Source organism: Esox lucius, chromosome 11 (genome assembly GCF_011004845.1).
Source record: "Esox lucius isolate fEsoLuc1 chromosome 11, fEsoLuc1.pri, whole genome shotgun sequence".
Taxonomy (NCBI): Eukaryota; Metazoa; Chordata; class Actinopteri; order Esociformes; family Esocidae; genus Esox; species Esox lucius.
In genome coordinates this window covers 31,210,458-31,235,501 of record NC_047579.1, presented here as the reverse complement: position 1 = coordinate 31,235,501, position 25,044 = coordinate 31,210,458, and the positions used below count along the sequence as shown (strand labels likewise).

The 25,044-nt window shown below is 43.0% G+C and overlaps 1 protein-coding gene across 2 annotated transcripts in view; it reads right to left on the bottom strand.

Annotated features, from left to right (window-relative positions):
• The window catches only part of LOC105008121 (Ig heavy chain Mem5-like), a 167,442-nt gene that overhangs the window by 24,291 nt on the left and 118,107 nt on the right, over nucleotides 1–25,044 (bottom strand). Inside the window, exon 3 of one of the 2 annotated variants that reach the window (XM_034295312.1) lies at nucleotides 9,634–9,639. The exons of the other annotated variant lie outside the window; for it this stretch is intronic. Within the exon in view, the coding sequence (XP_034151203.1) occupies nucleotides 9,634–9,639 (6 nt within the window). The remainder of the gene's footprint in view (nucleotides 1–9,633; nucleotides 9,640–25,044) is intronic. 2 annotated transcript variants of the gene reach the window in all.

Below are 25,044 nucleotides of genomic sequence, written 5' to 3'. Positions count from 1 at the left end.
ATAAAGCCAGTGGCAAGATAACCAATGCTGTGCTTGTCATTAGTCAGTGTTCCACAGATCATCAGGGTGAACAGAGAAGAGGGAGCTTTTGGTGTATATGCAAGAAAAAATATATAGATTTGAAATAAATATGATACTATATAGAGTGAATGACCTTATAAGTGCTAATTCATTTTTTAGTAGATAATAACAATGTTGCTGCAGGAGAGAAAAGAGGAGATAGAAGAGATCACTGGAGAAAGGAGGTTTGATTCAACTTGTTTAGATGTAATAAATGTGGGTAAATTGTTTCCATGTTTGTTTAAAAAACGGGTATAAGAATGGTGGTTGTGATCAACTGTATTGGTGTCCATGACTGTTGTTGGTCAGCTTCAGTACCACAGGTGTGGTATCAGTGGGACAGAGAGAGGAAGCTGTTTCTCCATAAAACTAAACTAGTCAGAGAACAAATTTACCATTTAGAAATTACAGCATGTTCTGTACATTGACAACCAAGTTTAGGGTATCACAAGTATTTGGAAAGATGAACATTATTTACCATAAAGTAGTCATTATTAGTACTTTGTCACATATTCTTTTCATGCAATGATTGCCTGAAGTGTTTTACTATGATCATCCCCAGATGCTGCATATCTTCTTGGTGATCCTCTGTCAGGCCTGTACTGCAACCATATTCACTGTGTTCTTGATTCAGGACCTTTCTGTCTTTAGTTTAGTTTAGAAATCAGATCATGTGATTGATTTGGCCAGTAAATAACTTTCCTTTTTTGAATGGTTCACCTGCATGATGAAGTAACATCTAATGACTTTAGAGGCATTTCATTAGCTGTTCTTACTGAGCATCGCTCTGAAGATATCAGGGCATTTGTAGAACATTTTAAAATACACCCAAATACATAATTTTACAAGCTTAAAATCTTGCATCATTTTAATGCAGTCTGTAGATATTATAGAAACAACATTGTGTCATTAATGATTTAATTGGCGCCACTGTTCTTAATTTTGTTAACCTTGTGTCTGCATTTCTATGCACATACGCAGCATGAATTTTTGCTCGAATAAATTAAGGAAACACATAATCACCACAGTACAACACCAAGTCAATTAAGCTTCAGGGATATAAATCTGTCCAGTTAGGAATATAACCAACCTGCTTTGGTACAAATGAAAGTGTCAATAAATGCACTGAAGAGGCAATAGCAAGACAACCCCCAAAAAGAGAATGGTTTTACAGGTGGTGGCAACAGACAATTTCTCTCTCCTTATCCTTCCTCACTGAGTCTTCTCTAGTTTGGCTAGTGTCCTTGTCACTACTGGTAGCATGAGGCGATATCTGGAACCCATTCAGAGTCCCACAAAATAAACTCCACCAGGCTACTGGTGTGCATGTTTCTGACCAAACTGTCAGAAACAGACTCCATGAGGGTGGCATGAAGGCCCGACATCTTCTAGTGGGACTTGTGATCACAGCCCAGCACCATGCAGCTCAATTGGCATTTGCCATAGAACACCAGGATTGGCAGGTCCACCATTGGTGCCCCGTTCTCTTCACAGATGAGAGCAGGTTCACACTGAGCACATGTGACAGACATGAAAGAGGCTAAAGACGCCGTGGTGAACATTATGCTGCCTGCAACAATATCCAGCATGACTGGTTTGGCGGTGGGTCAGTGATGGTCTGGGGAGGTATTTCCTTGGAGGTTTGCACCCTGACTACTGTAGGTACCAAGAGGAAATCTACAGGCTCACCGTCAGAGCTTATGCTGGTGCAGTGGGCTCTGGGTTCCTCCTGGTGTAGGACAATGCCCAGCCTTATGTGTGTAAGCAGTTCCTGGATGTTCCACAGGCCTGAATCCAATTGAAAACCTCTGGGACGTTATGTATCGGTGCATTCTGTGCCACCATGTAGTGCCACAGACTGTCCAGGAGCTCACTGATGCCCTGATCCAGGTCAGGGAGGAGAACCCCAAGGACACCATCCATCGTCTCATCAGGAGCATGCCCAGACATTGTTGGGAGTGCATACAGGCACATGAGGGCTATACACATTACAGAGTAACATTATAAGTTGCTATGATGAAACAGCATGTGATTTTGGTTTCCATTGACCATTGCTACGTTATTTCGTTCTAAATGAATTACATAATGTACAGTAAATATTTTGATATTGAATATATTTTCATCAATACCAGATGTGTGATTTAAGTATACCCTTAATCTTTTTGAGCAGTGTACATTAACACCAAGCACATAGGGAGAAACCATTAAACTACATTAAAACCAAACACATAGGGACACACCACTAAACTACATTAAAACCAACCACATAGGGAGAAAGCATTAAACTACATTAAAACCAGGCACATAGGGAGACACCACTAAACTACATTAAAACCAAGCACATAGGGAGAAACCATTAAACTACATTAAAACCAGCACATAGGGAGACACCACTAAACTACATATAAACCAGGCACATAGGGAGACACCACTAAACTACATTAAAACCAAGCACATAGGGAGACACCACTAAATTACATTAAAACCAAGCACGTAGTTATCTCCCTATGTGCTGGTTTTAATGTAGTTTAGTGGTACACAGTATGACCACAGGGCATGATAACAGCATACATGATAAAAAACAAACATAGACCAGCTAGCAGAGAATATAAAAGCAATACAGCAGGACACAGACATGTTCGACAACAGGACAAAACTGTAGAACTACAATGAAAAGGCACATCATCAGAAGCTGTTACAGGTGTCTGTGAATGTATTTATACAAGTGAGAATGTGGAAAAATATAGATTGTTTTAGACAGAAAGAAGTTTCTCTTAAGAGATTTTTAAACGGGATGTGACTAGCAGATCAGGTGCTGTATCTGGGGGATGAGGGGTGAAGTACATATCTCTAACAGGGAGGGATTTACATTTATTTAACACTATTTCTGATAATAAATAAGTCCATAAATATTATTTCATAAGTTTGATCTCTTTACTAATATCAACAATGTAGAAAGTTGTAGAAATAAAGACAAACCCTACAATGAGTAGGCATTTCACAACTTTTGACTGGTACTGTAGTTGAATTCTTGTCATTCGGTTGATCCATCCTCTGTTGTCTCCCATCACAACAATTGAACTCTGTTGCTGATTGATATTCACCAATAGCCTCATGGTGACATGCCCCAATGTTGTTATGAAATGTCTCTGTCACACTAACCTCCAGATTAAATAATTGAATGAACTGTATCATCACTGTGTCTGGGTGGTTTAATGGATGATCCAGAACATAATGGTGAACCTCACCATATTAAAGTCAAACTAAATGTCTTATTTGTTATTGTCAGACATCTCCCAATTAATTCCCATGTGACTTTAACATTATAAAAGTGACCTGGTCTTAGTTGGTATAGCTGAATCTAGGCTTCCAATTAAAGTTACCAGATAAGTATTGCATATGGGGGACAAAGGAGTTGTTAGTCCTATAATTTCATATGTAACTTGGCTATATTTTACTCCTGAACAAATATAGGCTTGCCTAAACAAAGAATCTGAATGAATATGCCACAACTGTTATGTAATTTCTAAACATTTGTAGTATAGGATGTTCACATTCATTACACAACAAAATGTTATGCAATTCAGTACTTTTGACAATATAAGTAAGAATAAGATGCAAGACTTTCTCATGTTTTCTGCGTAATATAAATTCCCATATGGCCCTATATTTAACTGAAATATTCTGCAGAATTTACCTGAGACTCATTTTGCAGGTAGCAAGGTGTAACGAGGACGCGCGCCACCCCTCCCGACGCAGTGTTCGGCGCGCATCATCGCCGGCCTCCTAGCCACGGCGTTCCTCCTCCCACGGCACTGTCCTGTTTTGTTATTGCACGCACCTGGTGTCCATTCCCTCATTAGATCGCATATATAAGTTCCTGTGTTTCCGGCTGTCTTTGTGTGGTATTGTTCTATGTTTGGTGTTACTATTGTGAAGCAGTTGCACGTTTATTTTGCGCCTTTGCGCAAGAAACAGATAGTGAAACTACCTCCCTGCGTTTGGCTCCTTTATTCCGACACACGCACCTCAACAACACCTGTGACAGAATACCACACCTCCCGAATGGAGTCAGTGGGGAGCGATCCTAATTAACCAGCATGGGAACATGATCGCGTCCCTGGGGGAGGCCGTGACAGAGATGGTCCAAGCTATGTGGCGGTTGGAGGCGAGGCTGCCATCTGAGCAGCAACCCCCGACACACAACCCGGCTGGAGTGCCCCTGCCATCGTCTCCACCGTCGCCGAGGAGGACCATCCAATTGAGCCTTCCCCAGGGATTTGGCGGGAACGCTGCCCAGTGCTCTGGGTTTTTGCTCCAGTTGGAGCTCTACTTCGCCTCCATCAGCCCTCACCCGGGGGATAGGGAGAAGGTCTCGGCCCTTGTCTCCTGAGGGGCAAGGCGTTGGACTGGGCCAACTCCGTTTGGTCCTCCAACGGGCCGGAGTTGGCCCATTACGGGGCGTTCGTCGGCCTCTTCCGGGCCGTGTTCGATCATCCGCCCGACGGTAGGGAGGTCGGCGAGCATCTCGTGCACCTCAGGCAGGGGACGAGGAGCGTGCAGGCCTTTGCCCTGGAGTTCAGGACCCTAGCGGGGTCGGGCTGGAACGAGAGGGCACTTATTGATCATTTCCAGCGCCACTTACAGCCTGACGTCCGTAGGGAGCTGGCATGCCGGGACGCCATGTTGACATTCGACCAGCTCGTCGACATGGCGATCCGGCTAGACAACCTGCTAGCCACCCGCGGACGCACCGGGAATGATCAGCCCCCTCCGGCACACCCCGTCACCAGACTTGAACCCATGGAAGTGGGAGGCGCCGCACAAAGGGAGACGGTGTGGTCTAGGGAGTGTTCCTTTTGTGGGAGGAAGGGACACTCTGCCTCCTACTGTTTCCAGCAAGAAAGGGCCGAGCGGAGGAAGCCTGACACCCCTACTCTGAGTCAGGTGGGTAGACCACACACACTGTCAGGTCTCTCTGCGAAGCACATGAAACTTTTGGTGGCCTTCCCTGATTTTCCTGCTAACTCCCAGTGTAAGGCGCTCGTAGACTCAGGCGCAGCTGGGAATTTTATGGACAGCGGTTACGCACAGAGACTGCGCATTCCGCTGGTGCCATTGTCTCAATCTAGGTCCATTACGGGCTTAGACAGCAAACCACTAGGCACTGGTCTCGTTGAGCACGTCACGGTGCCCATCACGATGACTGTACAGCACGCCCATACTGAACAAATTGAATTCCATGTTATACACTCACCTGCTTTCCCTGTGGTGCTGGGTCTTCCCTGGTTGTCGGGACACAACCCGACTATTTCCTGGTCGCAGAGAGTGTTGACAGGGTGGTCTCAGGGGTGTCAGGAGAGGTGTCTAGGTGTTTCCGTAGGTGCGACCTCGGTGAAAAGTCCAGACAGTGTCCCCGCAGTGCGCATACCCCCGGAATATGTAGATTTAGCGCTGGTCTTTTCTAAGGCCATGGCTAGTCATTTGCCACCACATCGGTCCGGGGATTGTGCTATAAACCTAAAGGGAGATGCTGTGCCGCCTTATTGTCATGTGTATCCCCTGTTGCAGGCTGAAACGGCAGCGATGGAGACCTACGTGGCCGAATCCCTGCGGCAGGGGCAGATCCGCCGTTCCACCTCGCCCGCCTCCTCGAGTTTCTTTTTCATGAAGAAGAAGGATGGGGGTTTGCGTCCATGAATTGACTACAGGGCGCTGAATAAACTGACGGTCCATTATTCATATCCCATCCCCCTTATTTCCCAGCACATCGAGTCAATGCATGGGGCGCGCTTCTTCACGGAACTGGACCTCAGGAGCGCGTACAACTTGGTGAGGATCAGAGAGGGAGACGAGTGGTTGACGGCCTTCAGCACCACCATGGGGCACTACGAATACCTGGCCATATGGTCATATGGGTTGATGAATGCCCCGGCAGTGTTTCAGTCCTTTGTGAACGATGTGTTTAGGGACATGCTGGGGCGCGGAGTTGTGGTTTACATCGACAACATCCTCGTGTATTCCACTACGTGTGCTGAACATGTGTCTCTCGTTCGCAGGGTGCTGAAGCGGCTGTTGGAGCATGGCCTGTACGCTAAAGCAGAGAAGTGCGCGTTCTTCCAGCGAGCCGTCTCTTCCTCGGGTTTCGAATTTCCACCGATGGGGTGGAAATGGAGGTTGATCGTGTGTCAGCCGTGCATGATTGGCCTGTTCCTACCACGGTTAAGGCGGTACAGCGGTTTATTGGGTTTGCCAATTTCTACCGTAGCTTTATACGGGGCTTCGGCAAGGTAGCAGCTCCTATCACTTCCTTATTGAAGGGTGGGCCGAGCCAGATCACCTGGACGGCCGAGGTAGACGAGGAATTTCGCACCCTTAAGACAATGTTCACCTCTGCCCCGGTTTTGGCTCACCCCGACCCGTCACTGCCGTTCATAGTGGAGGTGGATGCCTCAGAGCTAGGGATAGGTGCTGTGTTATCCCAACTATCAGGTACCCCTCCTATCCGTCGCCCCTGCGCTTTTTACACGCGAAAGCTCAGTGAGGCAGAGCGCAACTATGTGTTGGTGATAGGGAGCTGTTGGCTGTGTTTAGCGCCTTGACTGTTTGGAGACATTGGCTCGAAGGAGCGAGACACCCGTTGGTAGTCTGGACCGACAACCAAAACCTGGAGTATATCGGGCGGCGAGGAGACTGAACCCTCGTCAGGCCAGGTGGGCGTTGTTTTTTGCCCGTTTTGATTTCACGCTGTCATACGTGCCGGGTACGAAAAACGCCAAGGCAGACGCACTGTCTCGGTTGTGCGACACGGGTGTGAGGCGGGTAGATGAGACACCGATTCTGCCTGCCTCGTGCATTGTGGCGCCGGTTCTGTGGGAAGTGGACGCAGACATTCAGCGGGCGTTGCGCGGCGATCCTGGGCCTTCTGGGTGTCCTGCGGGTCGTCAGTACGTCCCGCTGGATGTTCGTGACCGTCTCATTTACTGGGCCCACAAGTCCCCTTCCACAGGTCATGCGGGCATAGACCGTACTGTGCGCTGCCTTACCGACAAGTACTGGTGGCCTGGCCTGGCCAAGGATGTGAGAGTGTACGTGCACTACGGGGTGCCGGAGGACATTGTTTCTGACCGGGGCCCCCAGTTCACGTCTCGGGTCTGGAAGGCCTTTATGGGCCGAGTGGGGGTCTCGGTCAGCCTCACCTCCGGGTTCCTCCCCGAAGCTCATGGGCAGGTGGAGCGTGTGAACCAAGACCTGGGGAGGTTCCTGCGGTCCTATTGCCAGGACCTGCCGGGGGAGTGGTCGGAGTTCCTGCCCTGGGCAGAGTATGCCCAGAATTTGCTCTGCCACTCCTCCACTTCCTTGACCCCTTTCCAGTGTGTCCTAGGGTACCAGCCGGTCTTGGCACCCTGGCAGAGCCAGCCCGAGACCGGGGCTCCGGCGGTGGACGACTGGTTCCCGGCGCGCCGAGGACACCTGGTCCGTAGCTCATCGGCACATCCGGCGCGCCGGGGCTCGTCAGAAATCCGCTGCCGACCGCCGGCGTAGCGACGTCCCAGTCTACACAGTGGGCAACCGGGTCTGGCTCTCGACCCGGAGGTATAGCTGCCCATTCATCTTGGCAATGCCTCAAGGTCATGCAAAGTATTTGGTCGTCTGGCATGAACCGCACGTTTGAGATCTCCCCAGAGTGACTTGATGATATTAAGACAGGGTTGGGCAACCTGGATGGGGTTGGAGGCCACAGATATTATGTACTGGTCATCAGGGGGCCGCATATAACTAGGAATAACCTCAGGGGGCCATAGTCATCAGGGGACCACAGATTAACTTATTAACAAATACATTAAAAGTAAACTAGGTCTGATGGTAGTTCACGTATATCTGGGCAATTTTTTAATATTGAACCCAACTTGGCCTTGTGCTTAGTGTCATTGTCATGCTAAAAGTCCAAGTGTCCCATGCGCAGCTTTCGTGCAGAAGAATGCAAATTGTTTGTCAGTATTTTCTGATAACATGGGGCATTCATCTTGCCATCAGTTTTCACAAGACTCCCCATGCATTCAGTGCTCACACCCCCCAAAAACATCAGTTAGCCACCACCATGCTTCACAGTGGGCATGGTATTCTGTTGACTATAGGCCTTGTTGACCCCTCTCCAAACATAGCGCTTATGGTTGTGACCATGAAGATCTATTTTGGTCTCGTCATTCCAAATTACAGTGTGCCAGAAGCTGTGAGGCGTGTTTCGGTGTTGGTCATATTGGCCCTCATTTATCAAAAGTACGTACACCAAATTTCCAGCGTACACCTAGCGTACACCCAAAACCAGGGTGACTTTGAGATTATATGGACGTTGGGGTACGGCACTCTCAAATCCTACGCCAGCTCAGGAGGTGGTGTACGCACGTTTTGAGTTAGTGCGGAAATGCGCATGTTGAGTTATATGTTCTCATCATTTATGTTATATTATGTTGTTTAATTATGATACTGACTGTTGTATACCCAAAATTGTGCAAGAGTTAATTGTGCGCATGTGTGAAGAGACGGGACTTTTATTTTGACCTGTCTCAAGTAAAAAATGTGTAGCCTTATACTCAGCCCCTGCTGCTGTTCCCTCGTGCACTGATGTTATGCCAGTGCATTGAGATGTAAACTGAAAATAAAACCGTATTAATAGTTATATTTGGAGTGCTCTTTGGTGGATAGATGACAACAACATATTGCACATGGACATGGCGGAGAGAAATGAAACCTTAATAGCGCAGAAAAGAAAATCCTAACGCACTGACAAACTAAAAGATGTGATATATTATGACCTACTGTAAAAAAACAACAACATAATTACAAACTTGTGTTTATTTTTGTGCAACATGGACTTCAAGGTTTCATTTGTGTGACTTTACCAAAGGATTTGACTTATAGGTATTCCTTCAGATGCGAGCCTGTGCGCTTTACATGACGTTTCAGGGTTAGGCCCGGCAGTTGCGCAGCTGGGTTCAGTAATAAAAGGCTTTGAATTACCAAAATATAATTCAGACTGACAAAATAATAAAAATGACATTCTTCTTCTTTTAGACAATAATAGAAATAATAATAATAACGACATTCTTCTTCTAAATAACAATAAACGTCATTGATAAATATCATAAAATAATAAGACGAATATTACAAATTGTCATGCAGTTATTAATGTGAATGAATGGTACTCCACATCACATCATCTTTTATTCCGCTTTTTAAACTGCCAAATGAAACAATTTTATTTCTTTCTACCTCCCTGGTGATCGTCTCCATAGACATCATATATAAAGGCTAGATACCTTGTCCGCGCTAAAGGCTAATGGAGGTCGACGTCCGCACATAGCAGCCATCTTGCCACAGGCCGCTTGCTCACTGGTAACATTGTGTTTTATGGTGCATGTACTTTTAAATAACCATAACTTGCAAATTTTTCTACCGATTTTCAAACGGTTTGGTTTGTTATAAACGTCAGAGAAAGTTATGACACTGCATACATATGAACCATTAAAACCATGGACTTCCATATGAAAATATCATTGAACAGAACCAGATAGGTGTAATGAATATACAAACAAGGTATGTATGTTAAATCAATAAATAGGCTACAGAATGGCAACAAGACATATACACTTTTGTACTATTATAATACAATTACTATTATAAAATAATTTAAATTACTACATGTTTTTTCTTTATGCCGGATAACAAGCATCTCTGAACTGACCACATTTCAGCCCTCTAGGTCACTTGATATGACTTTAGAAACAACTGAGCCCTAGCACCAGGTCTTGTAAAGCTGTGTGCAAAAGCAGATCAATATAGAATGAAATTGAGTACTTTAGACCATTATTTGCCAAGGTATGATCATGCGTATTGCAAAATGCCCTATGGAAACTCCCCATAGGACTTTGTCAGACAAAATGCTGACAATAAAATGCTTACTGTGGGGCAACCTCTTCGTGTAGAAGCATAATGAAATCAAATCAAATGTAACACTGATGTTATTTGTAGACTATTTGGATTGTATGTCAGGGGTTCTGATATAGAATGACTACAAAAAATATGGAATAATTACACAAGTCTCAATTTTTAACTATTATAAGAGTGACATTTATTTGCACACAAAAAATTGGTACATGATTCCCCTTTACAAATATAAATAAATCATTTATATATACAAATAAATAAATGCTGTAGAGAGTACTACACTACTGTTGGAAGTAAAAGAGGACAGTACCTTGAAAACACATACCTTGGGCTAATGCCCTTTGAAAAGGACAGTTTTATTAAGTTTCTGTTGCATGTTGTTGCTCTGTAAGCTGAGGATTGTAATTCTGGCGATGTGGTGCAGCCTTAACTTAAAAAACAGGGACAGAATTATTTTTAACAGCCTATGGTGGTGGATGTCTAATCCATACTGTCTATCCCAACACAAACATCCTCTGAACCGATCCTTTTTCAGACAATGTAAACAACCTCAAGCAGTTTGATGGGCTGTGATCGTCTGGTACTGCCTGATGACTGCCGAATGACCCACTCTGCTGCCCTGATGACACTCACGGTTCCCTCTGATGGAATCACCAGACCTCCATTGTTTTTTTTAATTCAGCAGGTGGTAGCTCTGGTCCTTGATGGCAGATGCAGCATGTCACCAGGCTGGCACGGCAGACATCACACGAAAGCTTCTTCAGAGCCTGTCGCACAACAAATCCTGAAATTTTAGTTAGTAATATCATAACTAATAACAATAATCATTAATAAGCATGGGGAAATTAAGGGAACACTTCCTTTTTGGACAATCGTGAGATAGTTTTTCCCCAGATTGTGACTATTGGCACTTTTGGTTATAGGGAAAATCGACTTTCAGTTAGCCTTCACCTGAAATGTACATGAGAGCGTTGTCCACAAGACCATCGAAGTGGACGGGAAGGTAGCTGTGATCATGTACTAGGGCAGGAATGTCAGCAAACGGGGATGGAAGATCTTCTCCTCCTGCTGCAGAGGACACATCTACAGCTGACAGGCTTGTAAAGGTGTCGATGACAGCTGGTAGGGACTCTGTCACCCTGTGCCATCACATTGCCTCTGCATGGTTTAACAACCCCACACTGGGCCATCAGCTTTACATCCTAAAGATGTACTTGAACTGGCTGGCATTAGGGTTGTTATTCATTTAAGGAAAAAAAAAGATATACAAGAATAGTACACAGATATTCAATACATGCTTTAAAATGTTTTATGCTTAAAACATTTTTACAAAAAAAGACTAATTAGAACTAGCCACCCCTGAATGAGCTTTCCACATAAAATAGGTTGAATGACATTATCATACAATTCAGACTGTATCAGTGATGATAAGTTCTGCAAACAAATAGTCAAACACAGGCATTTTTCTAAATACTCAAAATGGTTTGTGACACTTCCAGGTATTTTGTGTGTTTTAGGGTTAAGGTGTGTCTGCAGAAAACACATGTTACCAAAAGTAAAAAAAACATATGGACCGACAAACTGAAAACAATACAAGTCACTTAGTGTTGCGGCTGGTAAATATAAATTATGAACCCTACCAGATACTCTGATGGAGTTGAAGAGAAGCTCCAAGTGGTCCTGGCTGAACCTGTAGGTCAGGACATATTGCTGTCCTTCAAGCAACACAGGAACCAACCGGATTGAAAAGCATGTGCAACTTTGCTGGTTAGCAGCTAAACTGTAACGTTAGCTGCCATAGGTCTCACTCAAAGCTTATTGTTATTAGCCAGCAAATAACTACCACATCCACAAATATTGTAATTTAGACAAAAGATTAGTTGTCATAAAATCGTTATTGGTGTCAGTAAAACCTCTAATCGAACAGCTCGTTTGTGATATCTGCCTTGATAACTTGCGCAAGTAGCCGTGATCCAACTATGCTGCACGATTTAGACGTTTTTAGAAAAGAAAAGCTGCAATTTAAACATTTTCAAGCATTCAGAATTATAGCCACGTTAATAACGTTTGTAAGAAACCAAACTGTATGTAAATCCGTCAAGGTTTCAGCAGATAAGAGTATTTGTGTTAGTGCTGATCACTCACCTTATATTAGGTACCACAGAGCCCGACAGGAAGCCTGCCTGTGACAAGATGGCCACCGGTGATGCTGGAAGTGACTGCGCCATGACACGTCTAGCCTTTAAATAAGATGTCTATGATCGTCTCAATCTCCACGTCAGAGAAGTTTCTCTTTTTTGCCGTCTTCCGTGTGTCCATGGCGTAAAATGAGGGCGTGGGGGAAGCGGAGACTTGAATATATAGGGGCGTGTTATTCTAATGATGATCGTTTTCAGCCGCGGCATTTATCAAGGGAAGGTATTGCGTACACCTGGATTTTAAAGGTACGCACAGTTTCATAAATCAGGCGATGAGAGGAGTGTAAGCAAAATCTTACGCCAACATATACGCCCGTTTCTACGCAATAATGATAAATGAGGGCCATTGTAACTGGGCTTTTTTGTGGCATTGACACAGTAAAGTTTTTTTTCTGGCAACTCGACCATGCAGCTTATTTTTGTTAAAGTATTGTCTTATTGTGCTACTTGAAAGAACCACACCGTCTTTGTCCAGAACAGCCTGTATTTCTCCTGAGGATACCTGTGGGTTTTCTTTGTATCCTGAACAATTCTTCTGGCAGTTTTGGCTGAAATCTTTCTTGGTTTACCTGACCTTGGCTTGGTATCAAGAGATCCCAGAATTGTCCACTTCTCATTAAATGATTGAACAGCACTGACTGGCATTTGCAAGGCTTTGGATATCTTTTTAAATAAATGTCCATCTTTGTAAAGTTCCATTACCTTAATACGCAGGTCCTTTGACAGTTCTTTTTTGCTCCCCATGGCTCAGTATCTAGCCTGTTCAGTGCATCCATCAGAGAACTAACAAACACATTGACTGTTTATGCACAGATGCTAATGGCAATTTAAAAAGCCACAGTTGTGGGAAATGCACGTTTAATTGGCATTTTCACCTGTGTGTCACCTTGTGCGTAACAAGGCCAAACATTCAAGGGTATCTAAACTTCTGATCAGGTCCATTTGGGTGATTTCTGTTGTCATTATGATTTAAAATGGAGCCAAACAACTATGTAATAATAAATGGCTTCATATGTTCACTAACCTTAAATTAAAGACAGTTGTTTTGCATGATCAGTAATATTTTTAAAATCAATGGCAACATTTCTGCCAGGGTATGCAAACTTATGAGCACAACTGTACTTTAGAAGCATTGAACCTCGACGGCTGTACGGTGGTATCCTAAAAATTGTTAGAAATCTCGGTGTTACCCTTGACCCTGACCTCTCCTTTGATGAACATATAAAATATATCTCAAGAGTTGATTATTTTCTTCTTCGGAACATTGCAAAAATCTGAAACTTTTAATCAAAAACTGATGTATAAAAACCAATTCATGCTTTTCTAAATTAAATTAGATTACTGCAATACTTTTCTTTCCGGTTACCCTGATGAATCAATGAATAAACTTCAATTAGAGCAGCACACTGCTGCTAGAATCCTAACTAGAACTACAAAAGTTGAACACATTACTCCTGTACTAGCCTCTTTACACTGGCTGCCTGTTAGGGTGACCTTAGATCACAAGATCTAATTGTACCTAGAATCTCTTAACAAACAGCCGAAGGCAGAGCTTTCTCTCATAGAGCTCCAATAGTGTGGAAAAATCTGCCAACTAAGGTTTGATGTGCAGACTCGGTGAATACTTTCAAGTGTCTAATAAAGACTCATCTCTTCAGCATGGTCTATTATTATGGGCAGTCTGACCCAGGGGTGTGAAGGTGACTGGAAAGGCTTGATACTGTGCACCCTTGCTGTCTTGCCATGTGGGCTCTCATCGCCACTGGGATGCCCTACCTCCAATGCCATTCGGGGGCAGAGTCACTGGCTTATTGTTGTCTCTCTGTTGTGCCCATCATGCAATTGGGTTGAACTCTGCTGGCAATACTTCAGCCCTCATTTCAGGGTGGTTGTGGTTGGTATGTATCCCATTGGTTGATCCTTGGCAATATGGGTGCATTGATTTCCTGCCTGTTGGGCCCTGTATTCTATTTATTTCATTTTTTAATTCTATGCTGTATTATACATTAAAATCTCATTAAAAAAGTTATCTGAGGAGATATAAACAAGTTAAACTCTAATCTAGTATATTGTATTTGATTTAATGTCATCATTGCAACAAAACATGTGTCTTTGGTTGTTGTGGGATGGATGGGGCTGTGGTAAGGATGCAACGCTTCCTTCCGTTCTATTGTTGGATTTGAACCTCCATATCAGCATGAATGGGCTGCATCCTTTTGTGTCGATGGACATGCTGGGATGAACTTTGTTGTATTGGGCATGGCTGCATGTTAGTGGAGCAGATCATCTTGTACTTACCTGCAAATACTGCACATTCCTGTACAGATACTAAATGTTGTATGTGTCAGACACCACAAACAGAGTTCCCTCAGGAAAAATTAAGTTATATTCCTTTGTTATCTGCTATGGCTTTCGCAGTCACTAGATCTCAACCAGAAATTTGTAATGTTGGACAGGCAAGACACAAGGATGACTCTGGGGGCAGATTCAAGATTATATGCACATTAATTTGATTGTTAAACAAAAATAAACAATAACACAATAACCCCTCCCTACATCCATCTAGACCTATATCCATCAACCCTCCACCTCCCTCTATCCACCTTCATCCTTCAATGAGACAGAGAAGCAAGAAAATTTTTTATTGACATGTAACCTTTCCTAATTACACTGAAGACAATTGGCTGCAGATTTAATTGAGCTGACAGACAGATCATATCCACATGCATTTATCATCTTTTGAAGTTTAATTAATGTGATGGTTTGAATTAATTATCATAGTCATTAAGTCAACAATTTGCTAATAATGCACTATGGTTTCAAAATACAACAAATCAAATAGGCTAAGCTATCTTAAATCAACAGATCTTTTTTAGTGCCTTTACGACTATCATAGTTAGCTACTCACACTTCAGCTTTACAGCAAGATATCCTGAACAAAATGATTGTTTGTAGTGGCTTTAAGACTAAAGTTATACTCAAACTTTGTTTAACCAAAGTGAACATTGCTGTCAAATTCATTCGTTTTTATGTTATTGTACTTTCAAATATTTTTCTTTGTAAAGCAAATTGAATTGCTTCAATGTATGAATTATGCTATATAAATAAACTTGCTTGCTTGCTTGATTCACATAAGTTACGCTACGGTTTAAAAAAACAAAACAGTTTGTTTTGAAGCAAGCTATTTTAAGCTAACAGATGATTGTTTGTAGCTAGCTATTGTCTTGAATGTTAGCTAATCAAGTTGTGTTTGTTTAATGTTCAAAACAATTCTGGCGTCTTGAAATGAGTTTCAAAAGTTGATTTTAGCTAGCCAGCCAAACTTTGGCCCGAAATCTGAGTAACGTCAGCTAACTAACATTATGATCATACATTTTAGCTAACATCAAATTTTCTGTTGAATTCATTTCAAGACACAAGACTGGTTTTATACCAAACAAAACGTGATTCACAATAGCTACACACTGATTCTCTTCCATCTTGTTATGAAACAAGCTACATTTCACAAACTATTGGCTCATCTTGTTCCGGTCCATGTTTATCCAATTCAGTAGGTGGCAATGTCACAAAAAACTAAGGTCCTAGAAATGCAGTCCTGAAACTGCAGCCTCCTGCTACTCGAAATAGTCACAATATAACCGTAAACTGTTTTCTTTTAGGCTTACTATAACATAGCTACTGAAGGATGTAGCAAGCAGAGTGTCTATCCTGAAGAAATTCCAATGCATAATTTGTTTTGACAATGACGAGTCTCAAACGCGGGACCTCTTGTTCTGTATTCCGCTTCTCTGACCGCAATGCTATTTAACATATATATATTCATCAGTACACATATCATTTTTTACAGTGCTGTGAACATACAAATTGTTACACACAAATTACTCAGAACAGTACCAGAATATGGCTATAAACATCTTTCACCTTCCCATCAAAAACAATTTCAAAACTTACTGAATCCAGTAGACATTACAGAGTAATGCTAATACTGTAAAATAACTGATATCTTGAGGAAAAATGTAGGGAACTCAATATATATGCTTTTTAATTGATGCCCAGGATCATGCCATAAGATAAACATTTTAAAAATAATCTATTCTGGGGTTTCACACCATTGTTCACATCCTAATGCAGATACAATACAAAGCTTGTTTTAACTCTGAGGTTTTTGTGCAGCCTTGTTTGACTGTGCCACCCCACCCCAGTTTCACAGTGATAGATCCCGAGACAAAAACTCCTAATCTCTATATGGATTTGATCTGCTTTCAGTAAGGTATAAGAAACAAAAAACAATGGCTAAAACTGTATGATGCAGCCTTGCCACTTATTCTTACAGTAAATCATTCTTGGTATTGTTGTTAGTTTCTGACAATTTTTTGCAAATGTATTGCTTCATGTCCTGCATGAAAAATCTTTATTTTATTGGTTCCTGGGTGATGAGAGTTGTATATTTAAACTGTTCAGTGTTGATGAGTCCTCACAAGAGCACAGGTTTTTAAAAAACATAATATCACTGCAGCCTGCATATAGTCACAGTGAAACACATTAAAACGGTAACATACTGTTTATGAAAGCACTGGTTAAGAATATGCAAATACAGGTGTGAGAACAGATGCTTGTATGTTCATGCGTGAATGTGTGAGACTTAGGAAACACGTGTTAAGTATGTGCTTGTGTAAAAGCACATATGGTGTTTCACTTCTTTCAAGGAACTGTATTTGTGTCCATGACTGTTGGACAGTTTCAGTATCACAGGTGTGGTATCGGGGGACAGAAAGAGAGGAAGCTGCTTCTCCACAACACTATTATTAGACTAGTCAGAGAACACATTTACCATTTAGAAATGACAGCATGTTTTGTACATTGACAACCAAGTTTAGTGTACCAATAGTATTTGAAAAGATTAACATTATTTGCAATAAAAGCAGGTGCAGTGTAATGTATGATGTATTTTGGAAGGTTTGTGAAGGTGCCATGTTGTCTGGCATCTCAATTCAATAGGACATTCTAATATCACAGCAACGGGCCTACTTGCTTCCTGAAAGGAGCGGACATACAAGGTGTGGGCCAAGATAGCAAACCAGGTGTGAGGATGGACAAATCAACAAAGTAGAAATATGTCATAGAGGAATTAACTCTTAATTAGGTTTCAATGCTGCACATGCGAGGTATCCTTTGTTACAAATAAATGTTTACTGGATGAAGAATAGAAGTGTCCAGGTATGGATGGTGATAAGTGAATATATATATATATAATGGGGGATGGTGATAAATGAATATATGTGTAATGGGGGATGGTGATAAGTGAATATATGTATAATGGGGGATGGTGATAAGTGAATATATGTGTAATGGGGGATGGTGATAAGTGAATATATGTATAATGGGGGATGGTGATAAGTGAATATATGTATAATGGGGGATGGTGATAAGTGAATATATGTATAATGGGGGATGGTGATAAGTGAATATATGTATAATGGGGGATGGTGATAAGTGAATATATGTATAATGGGGGATGGTGATAAGTGAATATATGTATAGTGGGGGAAGGTGATAAGTGAATATATGTATAATGGAGGAGTTTGGAATAGGTCCGTCGGGTTGGGTGAAAAAGGGATGCTGTTCTTAGTTCTAGGAGTCTATTGTTAATGGATGCTCCTAGCACACCTTCACGGTTTACCCCATAGACATAATAAAGAGTAGACGCCGCATTGGCTGCAGGGCGCGAGAAATACGGCCGCCATTCTTGGACCGGTCATACTCCTAGTTGCGTAGCAGCAGAAGCAACGATGCCAAAGCACTGTGCAGCATATTCCTGCTCAAATCGGCTGACCATCGAAATCAGGGCTCGGGGGATTACTTTTCACAAGTAAGATTTAACATCACCGTACTATTGGTTGTATTTTGTGACTAGAATATTACCAGAGAGTTGAGAAGGAGCAAGGATCTTTGATATTACTGTACTGAAATTGTAGCCAGCTAGCTTTATTCATGGCAGGGTAACTAATAGCTTAGCTCACTAAGCTTGATTTTATCTTGTTTTTTTAATTATTTGTATATTTGTATATTAAGGTTGCTTTGTTCTTATTTTCTCTGTTTTCTAAAGTGTCCTTGAGCACTGTGTAAAGCACTATATAAATATATATAAATATATATATATATATATATATATATATATATATATATATATATATATATATATATATATATATATATTTAATTATTATTATTATTTTAAAAAGGTGCTGAGAGCGGCAGATAGGGTGATCCGCCAAGCTTCATCAATGTAAGCTCCTAAGGTGTCGACAGTCACACACATCGTCCGGGAGGAGATTGGAACGGAGGATGTTTTTCTGCTTGGGGAACACATTGAGGAGACACAGTTTGGCATCTACAACCATCATTCTGACTTGTTGTCATTGGTTGTGTCTGTGTTTCTCAAAATAAGGCTGCACCACTCACCTCTCTTGAACTGCAGAAAGGGAGCACGAGGAAGAAGCTCTGCAAAACTGTCCTCTTTCAGGGGTTTTAGAGTGTGTGCGTGTGTGTGGTTCCACAACAATTCAAGACTTGAATCCTAAATTCCGGCGTCCCAAAACGAATTCTAAGCGTTATATCTGTACTTTAACCTTACTCATCACACATTGTATCTTTATCTCATATATGTCATCATTCTGACAAGATTAACACTGAAACTGAAAGCAATGGCGTAAGACTGCCTGGTGTAACTGACTCTAAGGAAAGTGTATTAATAAGGTAACCGCTTTATTTTATTAGTTTCCTCTTTTAGTATTGTGAGTCCTTTATTTAGTGCCCCCTAGCGGAACGTTAATCTAGCACCTAAAAGGGGGGGGGCTAGTTTGTGAGATGCACACGCAGAATTAAGAAGAGCATGTTGCCATGAAATTATAAAGTTCTAAAAGGTGATAATTAAGCAACTAGCTGGAACAGGAACACGGTATTGTGTGTTGATTTATTAAATGTTTGTGTGCAGTAATATGACGTTTAATCTACTCTTCCGTGAACTGTTGTGATGTGTTGTTATCTCTGTAATATGGAATCATGCTAGCGTTGGCCTTTCGGCAGTGTGAATACTTATAGAGGTAACGTCACAGAAATGTTTGCTAAATGTTATGGTTACTATGGCCTTCGGGTAATGTTTATCTTTGTAAGAGCTAATTTTGTTATTTATCTGTCCTGTAGCTCTCACGGTGTTTCATGAAGAAGGAATATAAGGAAAGAGATTTGTGTTCGTAATAAGGCTGACGGCTGAACGCAAATAAAGGCTTCTGGAAACATCACTACGTCTGGCTGGGGGTTTGCTACAGTAAGAGCTTGACCCGCATCGATACCGACGACTTGTTGTCTACGACGGGACCACGGAGGGTCTTCACGAGGCCGGCTACAGTTTCTTCTACGTCACCACAAAGTGTCAACGTTGAATCATCAAGCGGCATCCTCGCGCCTGACCTACTTTTGACAACGATCACACGGACTCGGTGCAATGGTCAAGTACAGTTAAACTCAGGGACATTGATGCAGGACTGTGAGTATTCACCTATTATAATACAGTCTATTGTACAGCAATAAGGCGAGCAAGGGATGAATGGCTTCTTGGACTGGACATTTAATACTCACCTGCTCAGCTAGGAGAGCAACAAATAAACTGCTTGCTGTTTTTACACTCATGCCTGCATGCTTCCACATGGACTCTTTCTAATTGAGGACACATGGATGACACCCAAAGAGATCCTACATTCATTGACCAGGAAGTGAGTGACGTTCTTAATGCTGACAAGTTTCCTGTGAAACTGAAGTTGATGACTATGAGTGGTAAGGACACAGTTTTCACTAGCAAGAGTGTTTCTGGCCTTTGTGTTAGAGGATACAGTTCCGCAATTCAAGTCAATCTCCCGGTCGCCTACACAAAGGACTGTATACCCATTAACCGCTCTCACATTCCCACTTGTGAGACGGCTAAAAGATTGAGGCATCTGGTAGAAATAGTGGATGAAACTCAACCACTGAAGGACTGTGTGGTAGGCCTTTTGATTGGCTACAACTGCTCAAGAGCTATGGCACCGAGGCAAGTTCTTCTAGGAGGAGATGAGGAACCCTATGCCGTAAGGACGGATTTTGGATGGAGCATTATAGGGCGCTCGTTACAAAACCATGTTGCCTTAAGCACTCAACATCTGTGTCACAGAATCACAGTTAAAGAGCTACTTCCAGTAACTCCTACAGATGTCATCCGCCTTTTAGAGTCTGACTTCAAAGATGGCCGTGACGAGAGCAAAACGGTGTCACAAGATGACATCACATTCCTCAAAATACTGGATGAGAGCATAAGGAAAAATATACATGGCCATTTTGAAATGCCTCTGCCCTTCAAAACCAGACCCAGCTTGCCTGACAACAAAGACTCAGCCATGACATGCTTCCATCACCTTAAAAGGAAATTGCAATGGGATGAAAATTATAAGGAGAATTATGTTGAGTTTATGGAGGAGGTCATTGGAACGGGAGATGCTGTGCAGGTCAAGGATGTTGTGAGTGAAGGTGAGAGATGGTACATACCCCATCATGGCGTGCATCATGCGAAGAAGCCGGATAAACTTTATGTAGTGTGATTGCTCAGCCAGATACAAAGGAACCAGCTTGAATGATCAACTCCTCTCCGGGCCTGACATGTTGAACAACTTAAGTGGAGTTCTCATCCGTTTCCGACAACACCCTGTTGCTTTGATGTGCGACATTCAGAAGATGTTCCATCAGTTTCATGTGAACGAAGCTGATCACAACTACCTGCGCTTTCTTTGGTGGAAGCAAGGAGACTTGAACTCACCGCCCAGCGAGTTTCGTATGAAAGTGCATCTGTTCGGTGCAGCTTCCTCTCTGGGATGTGCAAACTACGTGCTGAAACATCTAGCTAAGGAGAATCGCGACATCTACGCTCAAGGCTCATGATTTGTTATGAGGGACTTTTATGTAGACGACGGGCTCATAAGTGTTAAGAACACTGAAGATGCTATTCGGCTAGCCAGGGAAGCTCGCAAACTCTGCGCCATGGGTGTTCTCCAACTACATAAGTTTGTGTCTAATGACAGCGATGTACTAGAGAGTATACTACCTTCTGAACGAGCAACCAACGTAAAGGATATGGACCTCACGTTTGATGATTTGCCACTCGAAAGAACTCTCGGTATCCTATGGGATGTGGAATCTGACCGTTTCTGGCTTAACGTTAGCCTCAAGGAACAGCCTGCAACACAGCATTTTATCTACAGTGGCTTCTCTGTACGATCCTCTTGGGTTTGTGGCCCCAGTCGTCCTCAAAGCAAACATCATTCTCCAGGAGATATGCAGACAGGGCACAGGCTGGGACGATCCTGTCACTGATGAGCTTCGCACAAAATGGGAACAGTGGAGAAGAGATCTAGCCCATTTAGATAATGTCACCATATCCCGTACTTACTCACCTGCTGGATTTGGAAGGGTCTCAAAGACTGAGCTGCATCACTTCTCTGATGCCAGTATGAAAGGTTATGGTCAGTGTTCATAACTGCGACTTCAAAACGAGGAAGGAAACATTCACTGTGCCTTAGTTGTAGGAAAATCACGTGTCTCACCAACCAAGGTCACAACCATCCCAAGATTAGAACTGACAGCAGCAGTCGTATCTGTAAAGATAAGCAACATGCTCAAGGAGGAATTGGGATGTATTGACTCAGAGGAGTTCTTCTGGACCGACTTTAAAGTTGTCTTGGGATATATAAGAAATTTAGCACGACGATTACACACGTTTTTGGCTAACCGCGTTCAGAAGATTCAAGCTCAGCCCCAGAACAGTGGCGATATGTCCCAACCAATGAGAATCCTGCTGACCACACTTCTCGGGGCTTGACTGCCAGTGAGTTTTTGTCCTCTACCTGGCTCACCGGGCCCAAGTTCTTATGGGACCAGGAAATAAGGCTGGCCACATAAGAAGCACCAGAGTTAACAGTCGGAGATCCAGAGGTCAGGAGTGTTCTAGCACTCAGTACAAAAACCGCAGAACATGTGAGCCTCGTTGATCGCTTGTCCAAGTTCTCCTCTTGATCACTGGCTCCTCGAGCAGTTGCACGCATTCTCAGGTGCATAAGCAAGAACAAATCAAACAGTCTCACCACTGTAACGGAACGAGAAGAAGCAGAACATAGCATAATCAAAGACCTGCAAAAAAAATTGTATCAAGAAGAGTTAAAGTTGCTGAGCAAAGGTATTCCCCTACCACCTCACTACCCATTACATAGTCTTGACGCTTTTCTCCACGACGACGGAGTCCTCAGGGTGGGAGGGAGGCTGTGCAACTCCTCTCTTCCCAACTTCATCAAGCACCCTGCAATCATCCCCAAAGATCATCACCTCACAAGGATGATTATTGCTTCTCACGAAAGGATGAAACATCAAGGTAAGGGTCTTACCATTAAGTAAATCAGGCACAGCGGCTATTGGATTCCTGGAATCAACCGGGCAGTCACATCCTACCTTCGTCAATGCGTCACCTGTAAATGGCAACGCAAACCTGTGGAAGAGCAAAGGATGGCCGACCTACTCACTGAACGGTTGGAACCTTCACCCCCCTTCACTTTCTGTGGCATGGACTGCTTCGGGCCATTCCTTACGAAACAAGGAAGAAGGCAAAACAAGAGGTACGGTCTTCTTTTCACTTGTCTTAGCTCCCGTGCCCTTCACGTTGAGATGCTTGAAGACATGTCATCAAATGCCCTCATAAATGGTCTTAGATGTTTCATCGCCATACGTGGTGCCGTTCGTCAGATCAAGTCTGAACAAGGAAGCAATTTGTCGGAGCAAAAAATTTACTCGAAATGGATGCAGACCGTCTGGCTGTATTCCTTGCCGAGAATCAGTGCGAATTCAGCATGAACGCACCCTATTCCAGCCACGCAGGAGGGGTGTGGGAAAGACAAATTAGGACAGTGAAAAACATTCTAAGGTCTACGCATGCTCTTTCTTCTGGAAGACTAAATGATGCTTCACTACGGGCCTTCCTCTATGAAGCTATGGCTATAGTTAACAATCGACCTCTGACTGTTGACAACCTCAGTGACCCCCATAGCCTTGAAGCACTCACCCCTAATCATCTTCTGACAATGAAATCTGTCCAGGCCTTACCTCCCCCAGATGAATTCGTCAGAGAAGATGTGTATGGTAAGAAAAGGTGGAGACATGTTCAATACCTCGCAGAACAGTTTTGGAGTCGCTGGCGAAAGGAATACCTTGCCAACATTGCTCTCAGACAACACTGGCATGTTCCAAGGAGAAACCTACAAATTGGAGATATTGTAATCATGAAAGGAGATGGAGATTGGGTGGAGTTGTGTAGAGTTGTAGAAGCCACTACTGACAATGACGGACTTGTACGGAGAGTTAAGATCCGACTTGGCGACAGGAACCCTGGCAAGAAAGGGGAGCGTCTCCACAAGGTATCTGAAATTGAGCGTCCTGTCCAGAAGCTTGTCCTGCTGCTGGAGACTAGCTAAATCTGCTCCCCATAGCGCATTATATTACATAGTCATAAAGGTTTCTAACTTTGGCATAATTTGTTTGTGCTCTTATACAGGCTCAGGGAAAGTCATTTTCAATTAAAATCATTCGTGCCTAATGCAGACTGTGTACCATTCTATTATTTACTCATGATTGGTGGGAGTGTAACTGACTCTAAGGAAAGTGTTTTAATAAGGTAACCACTTTATTTTATTAGTTTCTCTTTTAGTGCTATGAGTCCTTTATTTAGTGCCCCCTAGCGGAACGTTAATCTAGCACCTAAAAGGGGGGGCGAGTTTGTGAGAAGCACACGCAGAATTAAGAAGAGCACGTTGCTCTGAAATTATAAAGTTCTAAAAGGTGATAATTAAGCACCTAGCTGGAACGGGAACAAGGTATTGTGTGTTGATTTGTTAAATGTTTGTGTGCAGTAATATGACGTTTAATCTATTCATCCGTGAACTGTTGTAATGTGTTGTTATCTCTGTAATATGGAATCATGCTAGCATTGGCCTTACATCTCTGAAGCAAAGAACGGCTGGCTCTGGGTAGCTTACCACCCCAGATAAATAATGTCACAGCCTGATAGATTGACCTAAAAAAGGATCAATGGGATAGAATGAAATAGATAAAGGAATTTGGGCAAAATATACATTTTGTTGTTGGAGCTGCCCTGAGCTGGATCAGTAACACAATTTAGATCCCCACCAAATATTAACCAATGGGGTTTAGAGAAGGAATCTCCTAGTGACAGCAAACTTGAGGTCAGGGAAACCTTATGACTTCTGAAGTATAGTAGGTCTCGGTTTTGCCTTCTGAGAATCCACTTCATGTCCAGGAAATTATGGATACTAACGATAAACATCCTAGGCCTAGTGTTGTCAACTCCACGTGTTGGGTGCAGGGCCGATGCCCTGAGTGTGGATGAGAGCAGAACCCAACACATCCTTGAAAGAATCTGCCGTGAATCCCACCAGGTCCCCGCCTTCCAACTTCTCTGAAATTCCGATCACCCAGACATTGCATCGGCTGCAAGTGGGCCTCCAGGGCGTCAGTTCTGTCCACCTCAGCTAAACAGCTATGAGAACCGTAATCACCAAAACGAGAGTCGAGTGGAGATCCCTGAGGTCGGGGAGAGTAACCACTCTCTCTGTGCCATGACAGTCAGAGTCAGCTATTGTGGGTGAAAAGCTGATCGCAGTGTGATTGTGTTTCAAACAACAGTGGGAAGAACAAGCATTTGATACACTGCCGATTTTGCAGGTTTTCCCACTTACAAAGTGTGAAGAAG